The following is a 22210-nucleotide window of genomic DNA, read 5'->3' as shown; positions in this document are numbered from 1 at the left end:
AAAGAGTCAGATAAAGCAGCCCTCCATCCTTATAACATCCCCACTATCACCACCATCACCACCACCACCACCAGAAGTGTATACAACTTTAAGTTCATGACTTTTCTTGAAGCTATCAGAAAGTTGAGGTCACAGGTCAACCTTGGCCCAAAATCTAAGAAGAAATTGTTGTCTGCAGGGAGATATGAGACACGAGCACCAGATCATCTGGAGGAGATACAACTGGACAATATTAAGAAGGATGGAGACTGGATTAGGTAGAGACCAAGTATACACTGGCAAGAATGTGAAGCCCTTGGGAGCTACAGGAATTGGGGGAATCTGCACCTTCTAGCTGTTTTTCTATAAACTCCACCAGGAAAAAGATATAAGAGTTTATTCAAGTGTCTATTATAGTGCAGACCCAGGAAACAGGAAGAGCTGTTGTGGGATGGGTACAAAACTCCACCTTGGAGGGATGTTAGCAAAATCAGTAGAATAAGGATTTCCAGGGACCTGTCACCAAAAAACCTGGCAAAACCTGTCAAAAAATCAACCTCATCAGAATTCTAGAAGATAGTCAAAGGTTTATGGTAACTAAGTGAAAACTTGAGCAAGAGCAAGGCCACCTAAACAAGATAGAGTTTTGTGGCTTTTAACTTACCTTTCTCAGGCATGGCACTGAAGACAGTAGCCTGCATTCACAGTGTAGGTACTTGCTAAAGGAAGCACAGAGAGTATGTTGTTCCCAAGGAACTGTTTCTCTGAACCTGCCTGAGTACTCCCTAAAGGATTCACACAAGGGGGCCTATCTTTGTTTCACTAAACTTGGAATTCTTTTAGGGCATTTTAAAGGATGGAATTTCCTTGAAAACACTGAAAACTAAATGAAAAAGGCATTACTGCAAAGGGCAAGCAAGGAAGCAAGGAATACATAAATAAATGAATGAGTGAATAAACAAACAAATAAATAAAATAAATAAAAGTTGGTTGAAACACTACACACACTGAAAGCCAGGGAGAAAAGCAGGAATTCTGGGGAAACGGGGTTTTGAAAATCTCCCATGAACCCCAGGGAAACTAGAATGTGCATGCACAGGGCAGAATGCATGGGCAGAAAAGACCTGAGAAGACCATACAGATTCACAACTGGCTGATCTGTAGATTCAGTGCAAGCTGGAAATTTGGCTAAGGCAGAGTTGTAAATGGCCTATCTAAGCACTAGAGTCCCTAATACAAAGATAATCTACAAAAAACTGGGGAAATTTTTTCCCCTTTCCTTCCTTCTTTCTTTTTTTGCTTTCTCTTGATTTCAGGTACTTAAGGCAATCTGTCAAACAACTAGCTAACTAATGAGCTAAAGAAACAGAGACATCAGAGACCAAAAATACAGTCTGTATAAAAATAGTTTAGAAAAATCACTAAACATACCAACAACTTTAACCCATAACAAGCAGTAACAACAAACCCTAGGGAGTGGAGAAGATAATCTGATTTCCAGAGTTATCACATCACGATATTCAAAATGTCAAGTTTTCAACCAAAAATTACAAGGCATCCAAACAAGAAAGTATGGGACACTTATAAGAAAAACAAAATGAACAGAAACTACCCATCAGGAAGAACAGACATTGGACTTACTCTACAAAGACTTTTTTTTTTTTTTTTACTATACAAAGACATTATATCAACTGTCCTAAATATGCTTGAAGAGCTAAAGGAAACCATGGACAAATAAACAAGGAGAATGATGTCTCACCAAATAGAGATTACCAATAAAGAAAAATAAAAAGGAAACAAAATAAATTATGAAGCTGAAAAGTAAAATAACTGAAATGAAAAATTCACCAGAGCAGTTCAACAGTATATTTGAACAGACAGATGAATCTGTGAAGTTGAAGGTAGAATAAATGAAAATATCCAGTCTGAAGGACAGAATGAAAGCAGAATAAAGAAAAATGAACAGAGTCTAAGAGACTTATAGAACACCATCAAGCTTACAAAACATATGGAAGGTGGGAGTGTCAAAAGGAGAGAGAGAGAAAGAGTCAGAAAGAATATTTGAAGAAATAATGGTTGGTAAGACACACGAATCTAAAATTGAAGAAGTTCAATGAACTCCCAGTAGGACAAGCTCCACATCAAGACACATAATAATCAAACTCTTGGAGCTCCTGGGTGGCTCAGTCGTTAAGTATCTGCCTTCGGTTCAGGTCATGATCCCAGGGTCCTGGGATCGAGCCCCGCATCGGGCTCCCTGCTCCGCGGGAAGCCTGCTTCTCTCTCTCCCACTCCCCCTGCTTGTGTTCCCTCTCTCGCTATGTCTCTCTCTGTCAAATAAATAGATAAAATCTTAAAAAAAAAAAATCAAACTCTTAAAAGTCAAAGATAAAGAAAGAATCTTGAAGCAGTAAGAGTGAAGAGACCCATAACCTAGAAGGGATCATTGGTAAGTTTAACTGCCACTTTCTCATAAGAAATGATGGAGGCCAACAGGGAGTAGGATGACATTTAAAGTGATGCGAGAACTGAAAAAAGAAATCTGTATGTGGCATAGGTGAAGATGTGTCTGGCAAGAATGAAGGTGAAATTCAGACACTCCCAGATAAAAAACAAAAGTTGAAAGAATTCATTACTGGAAGACTTGCCCTATAGGAAATGCTAAAGGGACTCCTTCAGGCTGAAATGAAAAAACAAGAGGCAACACGTGAAGCCATGTGAAGCAATAAAACCATATGATGCCATATGAAGAAATAACACTGGTAAATGTAATACACAGGTAAATATAAAAGTCAGTAGTATTATGTTTCTGGTTTGTAACTCCCCTTTCTTTTCCTATAAGATTTAAAAGACAAACGCATAGGGGTGCCTGGGTGCCTCAGTTGGTTAAGTGTCCAACTCTTGATTTTGGCTCAGGTCATGAGATCGAGCCCCATCTCGGGCTCCAGGCTGGCTGTGGAGTCTGCTTGGGATTCTCTCCCTCTCTCCCTCTGCCCCTCCCCGACTCAAGTGCACAAACGTTCTCTTTCTCTAAAAAAACCCAAAAAAAGACGAATGCATAAAAAATAATTATAAATCTATGTTAATGGGTACACAGAAAGTCTAAAGATGTAATCTGTGATTATAACAATTAAAAGGGTGAGAGGCATGGGCGCCTGGGTGGCTCAGTCAGTTAAGTATCTGCCTTTGACTCAGGTCATGATGCCTGCGGTCCTGGGATTGAGCCCTGCATCGGGCTCCCTGCTCAGTGGGGAGCCTGCTTCTCCCTCTCCCTTTGCCCCTCCCCCTGCTCATGCTCTCTCAAGTAAATAAATAATAAATACATAAATAAAATAAAAAAATAAAACCTTAAAAAATAAATAAAGTCCTAAAAAATAAATAAAAGGGTGAGAGGCAGAGAGATATCGAAGTGGGAGTTTTTGTGTATTATTTAAGCTAGACTGGTATCATTTCATGTTACATATTGTGTTATAGATGTAAGATGTTAATTGTATCCCCAAAGTAAGCACTATGAAAATAAATATAAAGGAAAGGAAATGAGACAGTAATCAAAATGGTTCATTATAGGAAATCAGTTAAATACAAAGGAAGGCAGGAATAGAGGAATTGAAAAAGAAAAAATTTATATAAGATATAAACAAATGGCAAAATTGCCAAAGTTAAGTCCTTTCCTATCAGTAATTATTTTAAATGTAAATAGATTGAACTCTCCAATTAGACGGCAGAGATGGCAAAATGGATTTTAAAAAACATGATCCACTTATGTGTTGTCTAAAAAAGACTTCATTAATTCATTCATTTTAAAAACTAAGGCAAAATATTTTTAAAGATTTATTTATTTGTTTTGGGAGGGGAGGGGCAGAGGGAGAGAATCTCAAGCACTCTCTGCTGAGTGTGGACCCCAGCAGGGGCTTGATCTCACAACACTGAGATCACAACCTGAGCCGAAATCAAGAGTCGGATGCTCAACTGACTGAGCCACCCAGGCTCCCCAACTAAGGCAATTCAGTAAGATCATACAGACACAAGCACTGAGGCTGTTTTCTTATACAGCTGATCCTTGAACACAGGAAAAAGGGGTGCTGATCCCTGAAGGTAGCAGTAAATCCACGTCTAACTTTTGACTCCACCTAAATTAACTAATAGCCTACTACTGATGAGAAGCCTTATGATAACATAAACAGTTGCTTAACTTACATTTTATATATGTTATATATATTACGAACTGTATTCTTATAATAAAGCTAGAGAAAAAAATGTTATTATTAAGTAAGTCGTAAGAGAAAATACATTTGCAGTATAGCACTGTATCGAAAGAAATCTGCATATAAGTAGATATTTCACACCTATGTTGCTCACATCCATGCTGTTCAAGGCTCAACTGTAATTTAAAATGACATGGAGCAGGACTGATGCTTTAGCCCATTTCAATTAGACTAAATATCATATTCTCAAGAATAGGATTTGTTGTTGCTGCTACCCTAGTAGTTCCTTTCATCAGAAGGGGTCTGATATGTGTGTTAGTCTGGCAATACCCTACAATCCCAGGCCACTACTTCCAGAACCCATTTAGTCAGGACCAATCCACGCTCAGGAAAGGCTGACCCCCAGTCCTGTCTTTATCACAAGTCCATCCTGCAAATTGTCAGTGTGTGGCAGCCTATACTGGGAATGTTATTGGTGCCATATCATTTTTACCAGATGTTATTAATGGAATGAAGTCATTCCACTCTGGCTCCCTCCACAGCACACACCAGAAAAGGACAGGGTCCTCAACCAACCACACAGAAAATGTACAGCCCAAACTGCCATCCCCTTGCTGTCCCCCATTCCCCCCTCCATTTTGAAAAAGACTTACTTTAGATCCAAAGACATAGTATTTGAAAGTAAAAGGATGGAAAAGATACCCCATGCAAAGAGTGGTAATGAAAAGAAAGCTGGGGTCGCTCTACTAATGCAAGAAAAAAGAGACTTTGAGTTAAAAATCATTACAAGAGATAAAGAAGGGGATTATTTATTGATAAGAGGGTCAACCCATGAAGAAGATATAACAATTATGGACATATACATACCTGACAATAGAACTTCAAAATATATGAAGCAAAAATGGACAGAACTGAATGGAGAAACAGTTCCACATTAATAGCGGCAGACTTCACTATATCACTTTCAATATGATAGAAAAACTAGATAAAAGACCAGTAAGGAAACGGGACTTGAATAACACTATAAACCAACTAGACCTAACAGACATATACAAAACACTCTAACCAACAGCAGCACGATCCTCTCAAGTGCACATGAAAATTCTCCACAAGAGACCATATGCTAGGCTATAAAATAAGTCATAATAAATTTAAAAGGACTGAAATAATACAAAGTTTATTCTTTGGCCACAGTGGACTGAAACTAGAAATCAATACCAGAAAGAAATTTGGAAAATAAACAAAAATGTGGTAATTAAATAGTCAAACTATTAATGGCCAAAAAAGAAACTACAAGGGAAATTAGAAAATACTTTGAGATGAATGAAAATGAAAACAAAACATACCAAAACTTTGGAATGCAGTGAAGGCTGAATTCAGAAAAAAATTAGTATCTACAAAAGCAGTGCTCAGAGGAAACTTGTAATGGTAAACACCTGTACTAAAAAATAATAATTTCATAATTTTTTTCTTCCAAGTTTTTATTTAAATTCCAGTTAGTTAACATACAGTTTCAGGTGTAGGATTTAGTGATTCATCACTTACACAGAATAATAATTTCAAATCAATAATCTACCTTTAAACTGTAAAGAAATAGAATAAAAAGAGCAAACTAAACCCAAAGCAAGCAGAAGTAAATCATAAAGATTAGAGTGGAGATAAATGAAATTGTGACTAGAGAAGCAATAGAGATGGATAAATTCTTATAAACACATACACTACAAAAACTGACTCAAGAAGAAACAAAATCTGAGTAGACTTACAACAAAGAGATTGAATCAGCAATAAACATTCCCCCAAAGAAAAACACATGACTGGTGGCTTCACTGATGAATTCCACCAAACATTTAAAGAAAGTATCAATCATTAACACTAGTTCTTCCCAAACTCATCCAAAAAATAGAAGATGAGGGACAATGTCCTAACTCATTTTATGAGGCAGCAGACAAAGGTATCTTAAGAAAACTATAGGTCAATATCCCTTAGAAATAGAGATGCAAAAGTCCTCTTCAAATTCTAGCAAAGTGAATCCAGCAGCAGATGACAAGAATTATATATCAAGACAAAGGAGTATTTAAGGACTTACCACAGGAATGCAAGGTTGATTCATTAAATAATTATCAATATATACCATATTAATAGAATAAAAGAAAAAAAAGACCCATGTGATCATCCCAGTAGATGCTGATGCATCTGGCAAAAGCCACAACCCTTTTATGGTAAAATTACTCATCAAAAAAGAAAAAAAAAAGGGAACTTCCTTAACATGGTAAAAGTCATATATGAAAACTCAAAGCTAACATCATTCTCAATGGTGAAAGACTAAATGCTTTCCTTCTAAGATCATGAACAAGACTATGACGTCCACTTTTGCCACTTCTATGTGACACTGTTGGGTCTGGAAGTTCTAGCCAGACTAATTAGGCAAGAAAAATAAATAATGGGCACCCACATTGGAAAGGAGGAAGTAAGACTATCTCTATTTACAGATGACATGATCTTATATGTAGAAAATCCTAAAGAATCCACAAGAGAACTGTTAGGAGTTAACAAATGAATTCAGTAAAGTTAAGGGGTACAAAACCAACATGCAAAAATTAATTATGTATCTATATACTAGCAATAAATAATGCAAACATGAAATTAAGAAAACAATTACACTTAAAATAGCATCAAAAAGAAAAACTTACTAAAATTAATATGGAATTTCAAGGGACTCTTAATAGCCAAAACAGTCTTAAAAAAGAAGAAGAAGTTGTAGGTCCTACACTTTCTGATTTCAAAATTAATTACAAAGATACAATAAACTGAAACCAGCATGGTACTGGCATAAAGAAAGACATAAAGACCAACAGAATAGAAAGCCCAGAAATAAACCCTCACATATATGGTCAAATGATTTTTGATAAGGGTGCCAAGACCATTCAATGGGGAAAAGAGTCTTTTTTCAACAAATGGTGCTGGGACATCTAGATATCCACATGCAGAAGAATGAGTTGGAGCTTTACTTTGCACCATATACAAAAAATAGCCTCAAAATGGATTAAAAACCTAAACATGAGACCTAAAACCATAAAACTCTTAGAAGAAAACAGAATAAAACCTTGATGACATTGCATTTGGCAATGATTTCCTGGATATGACACCAAAAGCACAGGCACCAAAAGCAAAAACAGACAATTTGGATTACATCTAAATTAAAAATGCCTGTGCATCCAAGGACAAAATCAACAGAGTGAAAAGGCAATCCACGGAGTAAGAAAGAATATTACAAATTAGGTAGAAGAGGCTAATATCCAGAATATATAAAGAACTCCTACAACTCAACAACAAACTCGAGTAAAAACCAGGCAAAGGACTTGAATAGATATTTGTCCAGAGATGATATACAAATAACCAATAAGCACATAAATATGTTCAACATCACTAATCATTAGAGACCTGTAAATTGAAATACAATGACATACCAGTTCACACCCATTAGGATGGCTACTTTATAAAAAAAACAAAACAAGTGTTGGCAAGGATGTGGAGAAATTGGAACCCTTGTGCACTGTTGGTGGGACTGTAAAATGGTGCAGCTACTGTGGAAAACAATATGGTGGCTCCTCAAATAATTAAAAACAGAATTCTATGATTCAGCCATTCCACTTCTGGCTATATATCCCCCAAACTGAAAGCAGGCTCTTGAACAGATATTTGCACACCCATATCCACAGCAACATTATTCACAATAGTCAAAAGATGGAGTAACCCAACTGCCTATAGACAGTTGAATGGATAAACAAAATGTGCTATATACATGTTACCATTTACCCTTAGAAAATAAGAAAATCCTGTTACATGCTACAGCATGGATGAACCTTCAGGATATTTTACTAAATGAAATCAGCCTATTACTAAAAGACAAATAATGTATGATTCCATTTATATGAGGTTACCTAGAGTAGTCCAATTCATAGAGACAGAAAATAGAATGGTGGTTGCAACGGGTTGAGCATAAGGTGGAATGAGGAGTTTGAGTGGGTAAAGAGTTTCAGTTCGGCAAGATAAAAAAGAGTTCTGGAGATGGAGGATGGCAATGTTTGCACAGTGACAGGAATGTACCTAGTACCACCAAGGTGCACACTTAAAAATGGATACGATGATAAATTTTGTTATATGTATTTTACCACAATTAAGAATAAAAAAAGGGGGCGCCTGGGTGGCTCAGTTGGTTAAGCGGCTGCCTTCAGCTCAGGTCATGATCCTGGGGTCCAGGGATCGAGCCCCGCGTCCGGCTCCCTGCTCGGTGGGGAGCCTGCTTCTCCCTCTCCCTCTGCCTGCCGCTCTGCCTACTTGTGCTCTCTCTCTATCTCTCTGTCAAATAAATAAATAAAAATCTTTAAAAAAAAAAAAAGAATAAAAAAAGAATGGGCACCTGGGTGGCTCAGTCAGTTAAGCGACTGCCTTCGGCTCAGGTCATGATCCTGGAGTCCCGGGATCGAGTCCCACATCGGGCTCCCTGCTCAGCAGGGGGTCTGCTTCTCCCTCTGCCCTCTTCCCTCTCGTGCTCTCTGTCTCTCATTCTCTCTCTCTCAAATAAATAAATTAAAAAAAAAAAAGAATAAAAAAAGAAAGAGAACAAGAAAATCCAATAAGAATAAATTTAACCATGAAGGTGCAAGACTTGGACAATGAAAACTACAAAACATTGCTGGAAGAAATTAAAAACCTAAATAAATTGATAGACATTCGTGTTAGCAGACTGGAAGACTTAATGTTAAGATGGCAATAAACTCCAAACCAATCTACAGATTCGAACCAATTAATATCAAAATCCCAATGACCTTTTGGCAGAAATGGAAAAGCTGATCTTGAAATTCATTTGGAAATACAAGGGGGCTGAACAGCCAAAGTAGTCTTGAAAAAGAACAAAACTGGAGAACTCATGCATCTCAATTTTAAAACTTACTACAAAGATACAGTTATCAAAAACATTACGGTAATGGAATATAGCTAAGCATGTAGATCAAAGGAATACAATGGAGGGCCCAGAAATAAACCTTCACATCTATTGTCAATTGATTTTTGACAAGAGTGCCAAGACCATTCAATGGGGAAAGAATAGTCTTTTTAACTATTGGTGCTAGGACAACTGGATATCCATGTGGAAAAGAATGATGTCATATCATACACAAAAATTCACCCAATATACATCAAATATGCAAAGGAAAGAGCTAACAAGTATAAAAGTCTTAAAAGAATATAGAGCTAAATCTTCAAGACTTTGGATTTGGCAATGGTTTCTTAGATATGACAACAAAAGCACAAGTAACAAAAGAAAAAATAGGACTTCATCAAAAGTAAACGGTTATGCATCAAGGACAGTAATAAGCTCTCCCAGAGAGTGGGAGCAAATATTTGCAAATTATATATTCAATAAGAATCTACAATCCAGAATATATAAAGAACTCTTGCTCAAAAACAAAAAGACAAACAACTTAATTATAAGTGAGCAAAGACTTGAATAGACATTTCTCTAAAGAATACATATATATGGCCAACAAGCACACAAAAAGATGTTTAACATCATTAGCCATTAGGAAAGAGAAAGGCAAATCAAAACCACAATCAAAATGACAATGAGTATGAGATACCACTTCACACCTACTAGCATGGCAAAAAAAGTCATAAAACAAAGTAAATAAAAAGTGCTGGTGAATGTGGAGAAATTGGAACCCTCAGACATTGCTGGTGGGAATATAGAATGGTGTATCCTCTGTGGAAAACAGTTTGGTAATTACTCAATAAACTAAACACAGAATTACCATATGACCCAGCCAGTACTTCCACTCCTAAGTGTATACCCAAAAGAACTGTACACAGGTGTTTAAATAAAAACTTGTATACAAATGTTCATATCTGGTCTTTTTACAGTAGCCAAAAGATGGAAACAACCTAAATGTCCATGAACAGATGAATGGATAAATAAAACGGAGTATATACTCTCAATGAAATATTATTCAGCCATAAAAAGCAATAAAGTACTGATACATGCTAGGACATGGATGAATCTCAAAAATATGCTAAAGTGATAGAAGTCTGACATAAAGGTCATATATTGTATGATTCCATTTATACGAAATATACAGAATAGGCACCAGAGAGTGAGTGCTTAACGATTATGAAGTTTCTACTGGAGGGATGAAAAAGTACACAAACCAGATAGTGGTGCTGATGTAAAACACTGTAAAACTCAGTGCCACTGAACCGTATACTTTAAAATGGTTAAAACTGTAAACTTTATGTAAAGTGTGTGTTTCACCACACACCAAAAAACCCTCTACCAAGATCTTTTTTCCCTATCTCCTCTATGGAACAAAAATATCATCTATATCATTCCCGATTCTTCACCTACTTTAAAGAAAAAAAGTCATATTGTACTATTTATACATGTAATCATTATCATTTAATACCTACCCAAAACTCAATTATGAGAAATATTTATGGCAAATAGTCTGAATGTCTTGTGCCTCCTTTCCTCTAGACAAGTGGTCTCTAAATTTTTTGATCATGCAGTCCTACTGATGATAAAAGTATTTTTGAGCACAAATCACCAAAGTAGATATTTATTTAAAGTTATAAATTATGACTGTACTCATATATTATAAAAGATATACAGAAATATAAATTTTAAAAGGTTGAGAAAAATAAATACAAATCTAACATTTTTTTTAACACCTTTCTTTCTATACCCTAATGACCCATTCTGCAAGCATCCTTCTTTGGAGAGCACTCCTCTAGATACCCTAAATTTTATTCTTGGGTTAAAGTAATAGTCCGCACTTGCTGACCCCTTGAAATCTACCTTTACCGAACTCCCTAACCTAAGGTCATATTAACCTTACGGGTGTTGTTACTGAATCTCTTGTAAGGATGCGTTGAAGACTCTGTTACATACATCGTGTGCCTTCTTTACAAGGATAGATGAGAGAAATTTCTCTTAGGTCTTAGTATCAGAAATATCTATAATGCTTTTGAAAATTTAGTTTGTTTTTATATTACAGACTTACGTAATTGATCACAAAATTCTAGGAACACCAACTGCTAGAAAACAAAGAGCGAAATTCGTGGCTCACTTCTAGCAACCATACCCACAGGTATATTGCTCTCCCAACTTGTCTTCCCATCACTCACAACCCTTCATTTATTTATTTTTAAAATCATGTTGTAGCTCATCCCTCCCTGGCTTCAATTTAATTTTCTATCATTCTAATTCTTCATTTACTAAAAAAAAAAAAAAAAATCATTATTGTATTACTTATATATGTATGTGTGTGTATATATGTGTATGTGTATATCTGTGTATGTGTTTAAAAGCACCTCAAAAGTTCTTGAAAGACAGGGAGGAACGAATAAACAAAAAAACCCCAGAGAAACAAAAAAAGCCAGGCACTATTGTTCAGTATGGAGATCATCCTAAATTGGAAGCTCCCCTGTGCCAGGGGTATACTTTGCAGATTCTGAAGCATTTAGCAGCAAAGCCCTTCATCCAAAGGGTAATTCGTAACTGAGTTTTGATGAAAAGAATGACAATTCACAATAGCACTGTACTACACTTTCTCACTCTTTTCCAGTTGGTAAGAAATGTTAAAGTGAGGAAAGGGCAATTGGCTTTTTTTTCACCTGTGTGCAAAGCTTAACTAAAAGTCCATGAAAAAGGCAGTCACATTGCCAGATGGAATTTGTAGCCATGTACCTGGATGTGTTTCCTTCTGGTGTGCTCAGAAGTCATTTGGGGATGACCCGTATTCAATGCTTTCTTGTTCTTCTTGTTCCGCCTCTCAAAGTATCTCCTCTGATGGTCGGTGAGGCTGCTGTATAATTTAATTCGCCTGGGTGACAGACAAACTCTTTCCTGGCCAAAAGCCTGGATCAGTCGGGCTGTGTCAATGGTAGAAATAGAGCTGCTCCTCTCATGCAAAGCCACCTCTCTATCTGTTTGGGTCAATATATCTGATTCCACAGGAGAAGTGGTGGTGGAAATGATGTTGGTGGGGGTGTCTGTGAGCAGCTCACTCTCCTCTGAGGGTCTAGAATCTGAAGAAGTGTTGTTTTTATAATGAAAACCTGGCTGTTTTCTCAGGATGTACTTATCAAATTTAATCTGTTCAATTTTAATCTGATTGGGTTTCCCAGCTTGATGAGTAGAAAGCACCTTGCTTTTTTTAAGCTCTCCTGCAGTTTTATGGAATTTCTCTAGGCTCTTATACCGCTTCTTTTTCTGAAGCTTGTTTTTCTGCTGTTGCTGTCTACCACTCCATTCCTTAACATCTCGTTCCCCTCTGCTGTCATCCTGTGTGCTTTCAGAGGTCCGGAGAGAGTATGTGATGGGATTCTGAAGAAGTTTAGCCAAACGATCAAGTCGTTCCACCAAAGATAGTTCTTTCCTGTCACTGAACTCAGGAGGTTTCTGTTGCCTCTGTCGTTCCTGATACTTGTTCCAGAGTTCATTCAAACTCACAGTGTGCTGAGCTGTTGGCTCTGGGGTGACCTTATGATCCTTTTTTTGATCATTAATTTGTTTGTCACTTTTTGGATAATCTCTAGCCCGACTTTTAGCAGTATGCATCACTTCATTTTCCAAGTTTACATTGATACTGAGGCTCTCTATTCTGGTATAATCTGCCTTTGGCTTTTCCACGTTTTGATGAGGGGAAGGAAGACGAGTGTGTTCTCTTTGTTTGTCTGGATGATGCTGAAAGACATCTTTCCAAGAACGTCTCATGAATACACTCTTCCCTAAGGATTCATGGCAAAAATCTTGATCACTTGGTAGGTGCACTGGATGATGAAAGTAAAACTTGGCTGACCTGAAGACAGAATGGGTAGTATTTTCAAATTCTGAATGACATCTGGACTCTGAAAAGGAGAAAGAAAAAGATTTTAAAGGACTTTCAAAATATTTGCATTCCGTTTAGAAATGGTATTCACACTTAATTCTCTAGATACAGAACAAAGACCTAAGGAAAGAACAGTTTTATATAAAGTTTCAGGAAATTCACTGCCTACACAAAGGATTCTAGCCATGTGCCTACAGGCCAGATTGACACAATAAAACTTTAAAGGACTAAGGGTCAAAAGACTTGGATTCTAGGTTAGATTCTGCCATAGACTGGCTGTGTGACCTTAGGAAGGTACTTTAGTTCTCTGGATTACAACAGCAACTGTTAATGTATTCACTGCCTGCTACATGTGGAATATTACAATATGTGCTCTCTATCTTTTTTCCTTTCAATTCAATCTTGTTGATAAAACAGAGAGAGGTACTGTTAACCTTATTTCAGCTAAGAAACCTGAGATTTCATTTTCATCATCAGTAATTAAACAGGTGGGATTAAAAAAAAACTCTTCATGTGTCTTAGAGGCTTTTAAAATTCCCTTCTCTGAACCATCTTCACATTTCCCCCCAATTTTTTTTATTGTGGTAAAATACACCTAACATAAAATTTACCATCTTCGGGCGCCTGGGTGGCTCAGTTGGTTAAGGGACTGCCTTCGGCTCAGGTCATGATCCTGGAGTCCCGGGATCGAGTCCCGCATTGGGCTCCCTGCTCAGCGGGGAGTCTGCTTCGCCCTCTGACCCTCCCCCCTCTCATGCTCTCTCTATCTCATTGTCTCTCTCAAATAAATAAATAAAATCTTTAAAAAAAATTTTACCATATTCATCTTCAGTTTTTGGCAGTCATTATTCTAATGTCAAAACAGGCATTTTTAGATATAAGAACATCTTACAATTATAAACCCTAACTGTAAACACTAATATACACATTTCTGGAGTTCCAAGTCACGTGTAGAAACAAAGATATATACATGCAACAAAGTAACATTTGTGACTATGGGATCCTTTTTGCCCACACTATAGATTACTGGCTACCAGAATTTTCATTACTCTGAGAATCCCTAAGACATTTCCCCACACTACAATAAGATACATGGATCTGCTTTTATACCTAAAGTATAAAGACTCTCAAACCTCCCAACAAACAAAAGTCCAGGACCAGATAGCTTCACTGGTAAATTCTACCAACATTTAAAGAATAGAAAATCTTCTCAAAGTCTTCCAAAAACTACAAGAGGAGGGAACACTTCCAAACTCATTTTATGAGGCCACTATTACCCTGACAAGGATACTACAAGAAAAGAAAGTTACAAGCCAATATCCTTAATGAACACAGGAGCAAAAATCCTCAACAAAATATTAGCATATATATAAAAAGGATCATACATCATGATCAAGTGGGATTTATTGCAGGGATTCAAGGATGGTTTAACATCCACAATTCAATCAATGTGATATACCAAATTAACAAAATGAAGGATAAAAATCATATATCATCTCAACAGATGAAGAAAAAGTATTTGAGAAAATTCAATATCCATTCATGACAAAAACTCTCAACAAAATAGGTACAGAAGGAATGTACCTCAACGTAATGCAGGTCATATATGACAAGACCATAGCTGACATCACACTCAATGGTAAAAAACTGAAAGCCTTTCCTTTAAGATCAGGAACAAGACAAGGCTACCTACTCTTGCCACTTTTATTCAACGTACTACTGGAAGTCCTGGCCAGAGTAATTAGGCAAGAAAAAGAGGGGGGGGGGGCGAGGCATTCATTCCTGTCTTCTTCCAATCTGTTCTTCAAACAGTAATCTTCAAAAATGTAAATTGGACCTATCATTTTCTATTTAACAACTTTCTCTTACTCTTAGAACAAAACTCAAACTCCTTAACGAGGTGTACATGTACCTCACTATGCATTACTCTCCTCCTTGATAATTATATTCTAATTATGCTGGTCTTTCCCCTTGTTTCATTAAGTAGCATAAGCAAAGGCATAAAAGTGGGAAAGCATTAAAGCAAATAGTTGAGTGTAAACATTCAGTTTATGTGGCTATACAATTTACAAGTAAAGGCAATAGATAAAATAAGGTAGGAAAGGTTACTTGGGACCAACAGAACAGAGAGCCCAGAAATAAATCCACCCATATATCGTCAACTGATCTTCAATAAGAGTGCTCAGAATACCCAGAAGGGAAAGAACAGGCTCTTGAACAAATTGTGTTAGATAAGCAAAATCTAATCTAACAAATCGTTTTCCATAGGCAAAAGAATGAAATGGACCCTTACCTTACACCATACACAAAAATCAACTCAAGGGGTACCTGGGTGGCTCAGCTGGTTAGGCATCTGCCATCAGCTAGGGTCATGACCTCAGGGTTCTGGGATCGAGTCCTGTGTCGGGCTACCTGCTCAGCAGGGAGTCTGCTTCTCCCTCTTTCTCCGCCCCTCCCCCTGTTCACGCTCTGTCTCTCAAAATCTTGAAAAAAATCAACTCAAAATGGATTACAGACTTAAATATAAGACCTGAAACTATAAAACTCCCAGAAGAAAACAAAGGGGAAAAGCTTCATGACACTGATCTTGGGAATGATTTCATGGATATGACCCCAAAAGCACAGGCAACAAAAACAAAAATAAACAAGCAGGACTACCTCAAAATAAAAAGGTTCGACACAGAAAAGGAAACAATAAACAAAGTGAAAGGGCAACGTATGGAATGGGAAAATATGTGCATACTGTATATCTGAGATGAGGTTAATCTCCAAAATATATAAAGAATTCATATAACTCAGTAGCAAAATAATAATCCAGCAGAAAAACTGGGCAAAGGACTTGAACAGACATTTCCTCAAAGAAGACATATAAATGGCCAATAGGTAGATCTAGGAAGAAAGAAAGAAAGAACTAATGAACGGGGGCGCCTGGGTGGTTCAGTCGGTTGAGCGGCTGCCTTCGGCTCAGGTCATGATCCCAGGGTCCTGGGATCGAGCCCCGCGTCGAGCTCCCTGCTCAGCAGAGAGCCTGCTTCTCCCTTTCCCTCTGCCTGCCGCTCTGCCTACTTGTGCTATCTCTCTGTCAAATAAATAAATTAAAAAAAAATCTTAAAAAAAAAAAAGAACAAATGAACAGTAGGTAGGTAGATAGATATTTGGGGACAAATTATGTGGAGCCTGGAACACTAGCCTGAAGACTTTAACTTTATTAATGGAAATTAAGAGCCACTATGCCATTTTGAGCAGAGTAACATGATTATGGCTGTATTTCAGGAAGGGTATGATTATGGCTGTATTTCAGGAAGGATACCACAGGAACAGGATAAAAGAAGCAAAATTTCAAAGGGCCAGATAGAATACATTAAAAAATAAAGCAAAAATATGGAGTGCCTGGGTGGCTCAGTTGGTTAAGTGACCAACTCTTGATTTCGGCTCAGGTCATGATCTTGTCTCAGGTCGTGATCTCAGGGTTGTGAGATCCAGCCATGCATCGGGCTCGCACTCAGCAAGGAGTCTGCTTGAGATCCTCTCTCCCTCTCTTTCTGCCCCTCCCCCCCAGCTCATGCTCACTCTCGCGCTCTCTCTCAAATAATAAATCTTAAAAAAAAAAAAAAAGCAAAAGTAAAAGAATGAGGAAACAGATAACATTACTGTAACATATATTTGTTTTCTAATATCAGTATTTTTAATCAACACAGTCCCACTGACTGGGGGCTGAAGTAAAATATATAGTAAAGAGTAGAAAATGAGCAAGCTGAGTTCACTGAGTATAATGGACTCAATGAACAATGAGACTAGATAATCCTATCTCAAGGCACCTTTTTTTTTTTTTTTTAAAGCCTCAGTGTGGGGCTTGAACTCATGACCTTGAGATCAAGACCTGAGCTGAGATCAAGAGTCATATGCTTAACCAACTGAGCCACCCAGGAACCCCTCATGGCACTTCTTTAAGAGTAAAGGTCAAATCAGTTGAGGTGGTTATCTACTTCTGATAATGCATTAGTTTTATACATAGTACTTGCAAAATTCCCCCCAAATATATCCAAATATATTAAAAATATGATTTACCACTTTTTAAAAATTAAAGTTAAACATGCTCATTGTAAAATATTCAAATAATGCAGAGAATTTAAGGTGAAAAAGGTCTCCCTGCTATTCCTAAGCCCCCTGGCCCAGTTTCCAGTAATAACAACTATTAAGCAGGTTTTGTATATCCATTCAGATAAAATCCTGCTAAGTAATGCAAAAATATTTGTCCAATAAAAAAAATATTTTATGTATATGCAAACATTTTATACTAACTGATTTGACATACCATAATTTAACTAGATATTTAGGTTGTTTCCAATTGTTTACTCTTCTGAAGAATGCTGCAGTGAATGTCTTTATGTGTGTGTATGTATGATTTTATATGTTTGGTACAACTTTATGTGTCTAACTCCCGCGAGTGGAAATGCTGGGTGAAACGGACATTTATTTCAGTTTTAGTCAGTGTTGAGAGTTTAGATAAAGTGGTCCATAATATTACTGCCTCAGCATCCATTTTGTGGGGGCAAGTGGCCTGTAGGGGCTTTGAACTGATACTAGTCCCTCCCTTGAATGCATGCCCTAGAGAACAACCTGCAGAGTCAAAAGTAAATTTAGTTCCCTATATGATTTCCCCCAAAAATCCTTGTGATAAGCAGTCTTCCCCACCTCCCAGGGCCTTTCATATGCACCCCCCCTTAGATAAAATCCCTGCCAAGCTTACCAAAATACTGTTATTTCTGATTTTGAATTGACCAATCCAGCCTTAGCCTGGGAACCCCAAATAGCTCCACCTGTAGACCCCAATAAAGGCATGTACTCTCTCTGCCTGCACCCTGCCTTGACCTCCCCGTGTAGCCCCCCCAAAGCATGCCATGTACCTCCTCCAGGACCTGTGAGTAATAAACTTCTCTAATTCAATTTCCCTGTGCTCTTTTGTTGAGCCATTGGACATCCCAGAGCTCTACTTAACAAATGTTAATTTAATAAAGTCACAACAGTTAGATATTGCCAAACTGCCCTACTCCTCGAAAAATTTGCCATAAATTTGGACTTCTAACAATAGTATTATGAAAATGTATGTACGTTTCCCCATACCCCAACAATACTTTTTATTGGCATCAAATTTTTTCATCTGTACTAAAGGGCTTAAAGAAAAGTATTTTCTTTCTAAGTATTATTTCATATCTTTAATGGCCATTTGTATTTCTTTTACCATAAAATTCCTGCTCATGTCCTTTGATTGTTTTTCTGTTAGACTGTCTTTGATTTATAAAAAGTTCTTTGCATATTAAGAAAATTAGCTCCCTTTTCTCAATATCAGTTTAAAATTGTTTTCCTACTTTCCACTTATAAATTGACTTTGCATATGGTATTTTTTTCACCATACAGAAACTTAAATTTAAAAAGGTAGACAAATTTATCAAATCCTTACCTTTATGACTTTTAGATTTTGTCACCTCACCTTATTAATAATAATCCATACCTTCATCTAGAACTTTTATGATCTCATGCACTTAAACACTTACATCTCTGATATATATGAATTTTGGTAAGAGAAGGTAGGACTCCAACTTAAGTCTGTACTTCATGTCCCTAAATGCTACGTAAGCATCTTGGCATGATTTGTTGAATAATCCATCTATTCCAAACTGATGTGAAATGGCACTTTTATCATAGAGTAGATTCTCGTTGTTTTTAAGTTTATTTCCATTAATGAGCCCACTCTCAGTCTCTTGGCCCAATAGCATCCTTTTAACTATTACTGTTCTATAGTTCAGTTTAATACCTTGTATGGCTAAACCCTACACCATCTCCATCATCTTTTTTCAGACTCTTTCTGGTAAAGAGGAACTTTATTTTGTAAAAAAAAAAAAAAAAAAAAAATTCCAATCCTACCAAAAAGCTGCAAAACAGTATAATGAACTTACATATATTTCTCTTAGATTCACCAATTACTAACATTTTGCTACAGTGGCTTTATCTTTCACAACCATAAACATATATGTACATATATTATTAATATTTTATCTGAACCACCAGGGAATAAGTTATAAACATCATGTCTTATTCACTCTGCCTTTTCACATACTATAGGATGTATACCCTAGAAAGAAAGGTAGTCTCTTACATACCATTATCAAACACATCTAATTTAACATTGACATGATACTAATGTGAAGTTTATGTTCAAATTTCAGCAATTTTCCCCAAACTGTCCTTTGTAGTAATTTTTCCCCTTGGGCTAGAGTCCAATCTAGGATCATGACTACATTTAGCTGCCATGTCTCTTTAGTATCCTTTAACCTAGAATAGTTTCTCAGCTTTTGTCCTTCATGACACCTACATATTTAAAGAGGACAGACCAGTTATTTGTAGAATGTCCTTCAATTTGAGTTTCTGTAAGTTTCACTGTGATTCATGTTACGCATTTTGAACAGTTCTATAGGAGTAATGTGTCCTCCTAAGTACATCACATGTGAAGTACTTAACTTCAGCGTGTCCTATTACTGGTGGATGTTAATTTTGATGTCCGAAGTTCTCTACTGTAAAGGTTAACTTTTTCCCCTTTGAGATTAATGAGCAATGTGGGAAGATACTGTGGGATATTTTGAGGCTGAATAAATATCCTTCTCCCCCATAAATTTTCACTCACTGGTTTTATCATCCACTGATGATTCTTGCTTAAATCTATTATTACTATGAGGGTTAGAGTATGGAGATTTTCCAACTCTATTTTTCCTATGTTTAGTTGGCATTGTACTATAAAGAGAAGCCTCCCCTTTTCTTATCTATCTAATCAATGAATCTCATCTATCTGTTTTAAAATCAGTATGGATGCATGAATTTTTTATTTATATTATTTTTTATTATGTTTAGTTAGCCAACATATAGTACATCATTAGTTTTAGATGTAGTGTTCAATGATTCATTAGTTGTGTATAACACCCAGTGTTCATCACAACATGCATGAGTTGTTTTATGCATGAGTTTTTTCAAATAAACCTTTTGATTTAGAATAGTTTAGTCTCAGAAAAACTGTGAAGATAGTACAAATACTTTCCTATACTTCATTCCCAGTTTCTTCTATTATTAACACCTTACATCAATATAGTACATTTATTACATTTAATGAACCAATAAAGATGCATTATTATTAACCAAAGTCTACACTCTATCTGATTTCCTTAGTTTATACCTATATTCTTTTGTGTTCCAGGATCCCATACAGAAATACTGCATTACATTTAGTTATCATATCTCCTTAGGTTATTCTGGTCTGTGACAGTTCCCCCAGATTTTTCTTGTTTTTCATGGCCCTGACAGTTTCTTCCTTTTTTTTTTTTAAGATTTTATTTACTTATTTGCTAGAGAGTGTGCACGAGAGAACGAGTGAGAGGGAGTACAAGCAGGCTCCCTGCTGAGCAAGGAGCCCAATGCAGGACTCAATCCCAGGACCCTGGGATTATGACCTGAACTGAAGGCAGCCACTTAACCGACGGAGCCACCCAGGTTTCCCATGGTCCTGACAGTTTTGAGAAGTACTGATCAAATATTTTGTAGAATGTTCATTTGGGTTTTTGATGTTTTTCTCACGACTAGACTGGCGTTATAGGTTTTGGGGAGGAAGACTTTAAAGTGCCATTCTCATCACATATTAAGGGTAGATACCATCAGCATGACTTATCACTGTTGGTGTTAACTTTGACTACCTGGCTGAGGTTCCCGTCAGCGTTCTTCACTATAAACTCACTCTCTTTCCCCTTCCTATACTAAACTCTTTAGAAGGAAGTTACTACGAGCAATCTACTCTTAAAGAGTAAGGAGTTATGCTCTGTCTCCTTAAGGGTAGAGTGTCTATATACTCTATACATACTCATACATTTGGAATTCTGCACAGAATTGTCTATTTGCTCCCATTTATTTATTTAATCATTTATTTATATCAACATGGACTCATGGATATTTACACTTTGGTTATAATTCAATACTACTATATTGCTCAACTTGCTGTAACTTTGGTCACTGGGAGCCCTTTTACTTGGCCCTTGTGTCCCTTTAACATACTTATCATTGTAAGGTTTTCTCTTTACTTTCAGCACTACAAGATGCTTCTGGCTCATCTGTATTTCTTGATCCAACCACAGAATCAGCCATTTTTCCCAGGAGCCCTGAAAATATGTCTTTGTGGGTCTCATTTCTCCTTTTTATTTTTTATGCCTTTTCACTCATGGTGCCTACGAGTTTGGTATTTGGGGGAATATTTTGAGGTCTCACTTGAAATTTCTTTAGAGAGATGTGCATCTGCTTCAGCCTTCAGGCATAGGAGTTGGCACTACCAAGCTACAGCTATTTTATTTTATTTATTTATTTTGTTTTAAAGATTTTATTTATTTATTTGACAGAGAGAGACAGTGAGAGAGGGAACACAAGCAGGGGGAATGGAAGAGGGAGAAGCAGGCTTCCCGCTGAGAAAGGAGCCCAATGTGGGGCTCGATCCCAGGACCCTGGGACCATGACCTGAGCCGAAGGCAGATGCCTAACTGACTGAGCCAGCTAGGTGCCCCACTACAGCTATTTTAAATAAAATTCTGGCCTGGAGAATTTTCAGATAACATGTAGTTCACTGCACTAATAGATTGTACCAGTGCAAAATTCACAACTATAAACCTCTGTGAGAGTTGGTCTGTAGTTATAAATTTCAGGATAAATTTGCCACTGCCTTCTTTCCCCAAACTCATTACCAAGGTTGAGACAGGCGAATTTCCATTCTTTATTCTTTTGCACGGATGTGTTTATTTCTTATTTATCCTATTACTTAGATTGCAGCCTACTGGAAACCCAAGCAGGACTTTTTCACTATGGGTGTGCCCTTAGTTCTGTATTTTGTTCCCAACTTCATGTAGACATTAAAAATAAATCCCAGGGCAACCCTCTCGGGTCCCCTCCCTCTTTGGGCGCTTTGTAAACTTTACTATCACTCAATAAACTGCTTTGCTGCTCATCACAAAATAAGAAAAAAAAAAGAAAGAAAGAAAGAAAATCCCAGATCTACAGAATTCAGCTGAAACCCTTAAGGTGACAGTCTGCTTTAGTGCTTAATTATCTCTATGG

At 37.0% G+C, this 22210-nt stretch overlaps 1 protein-coding gene across 1 annotated transcript in view; it reads right to left on the bottom strand.

Moving 5' to 3' along the window:
* The window catches only part of ALMS1 (ALMS1 centrosome and basal body associated protein), a 180857-nt gene that overhangs the window by 26263 nt on the left and 132384 nt on the right, over window positions 1–22210 (bottom strand). The window contains exon 16 of the mRNA XM_081797285.1: window positions 11926–13088. Coding sequence (XP_081653411.1) covers window positions 11926–13088 — 1163 coding nt within the window. The remainder of the gene's footprint in view (window positions 1–11925; window positions 13089–22210) is intronic.

Source organism: Leptonychotes weddellii, chromosome 10 (assembly GCF_054177405.1).
Source record: "Leptonychotes weddellii isolate Sample4059 chromosome 10, ASM5417740v2, whole genome shotgun sequence".
Lineage (NCBI taxonomy): Eukaryota > Metazoa > Chordata > Mammalia > Carnivora > Phocidae > Leptonychotes > Leptonychotes weddellii.
The sequence above is the reverse complement of the archived record's forward strand: the minus strand, read 5'-3'. Positions and strand labels throughout refer to the sequence as shown.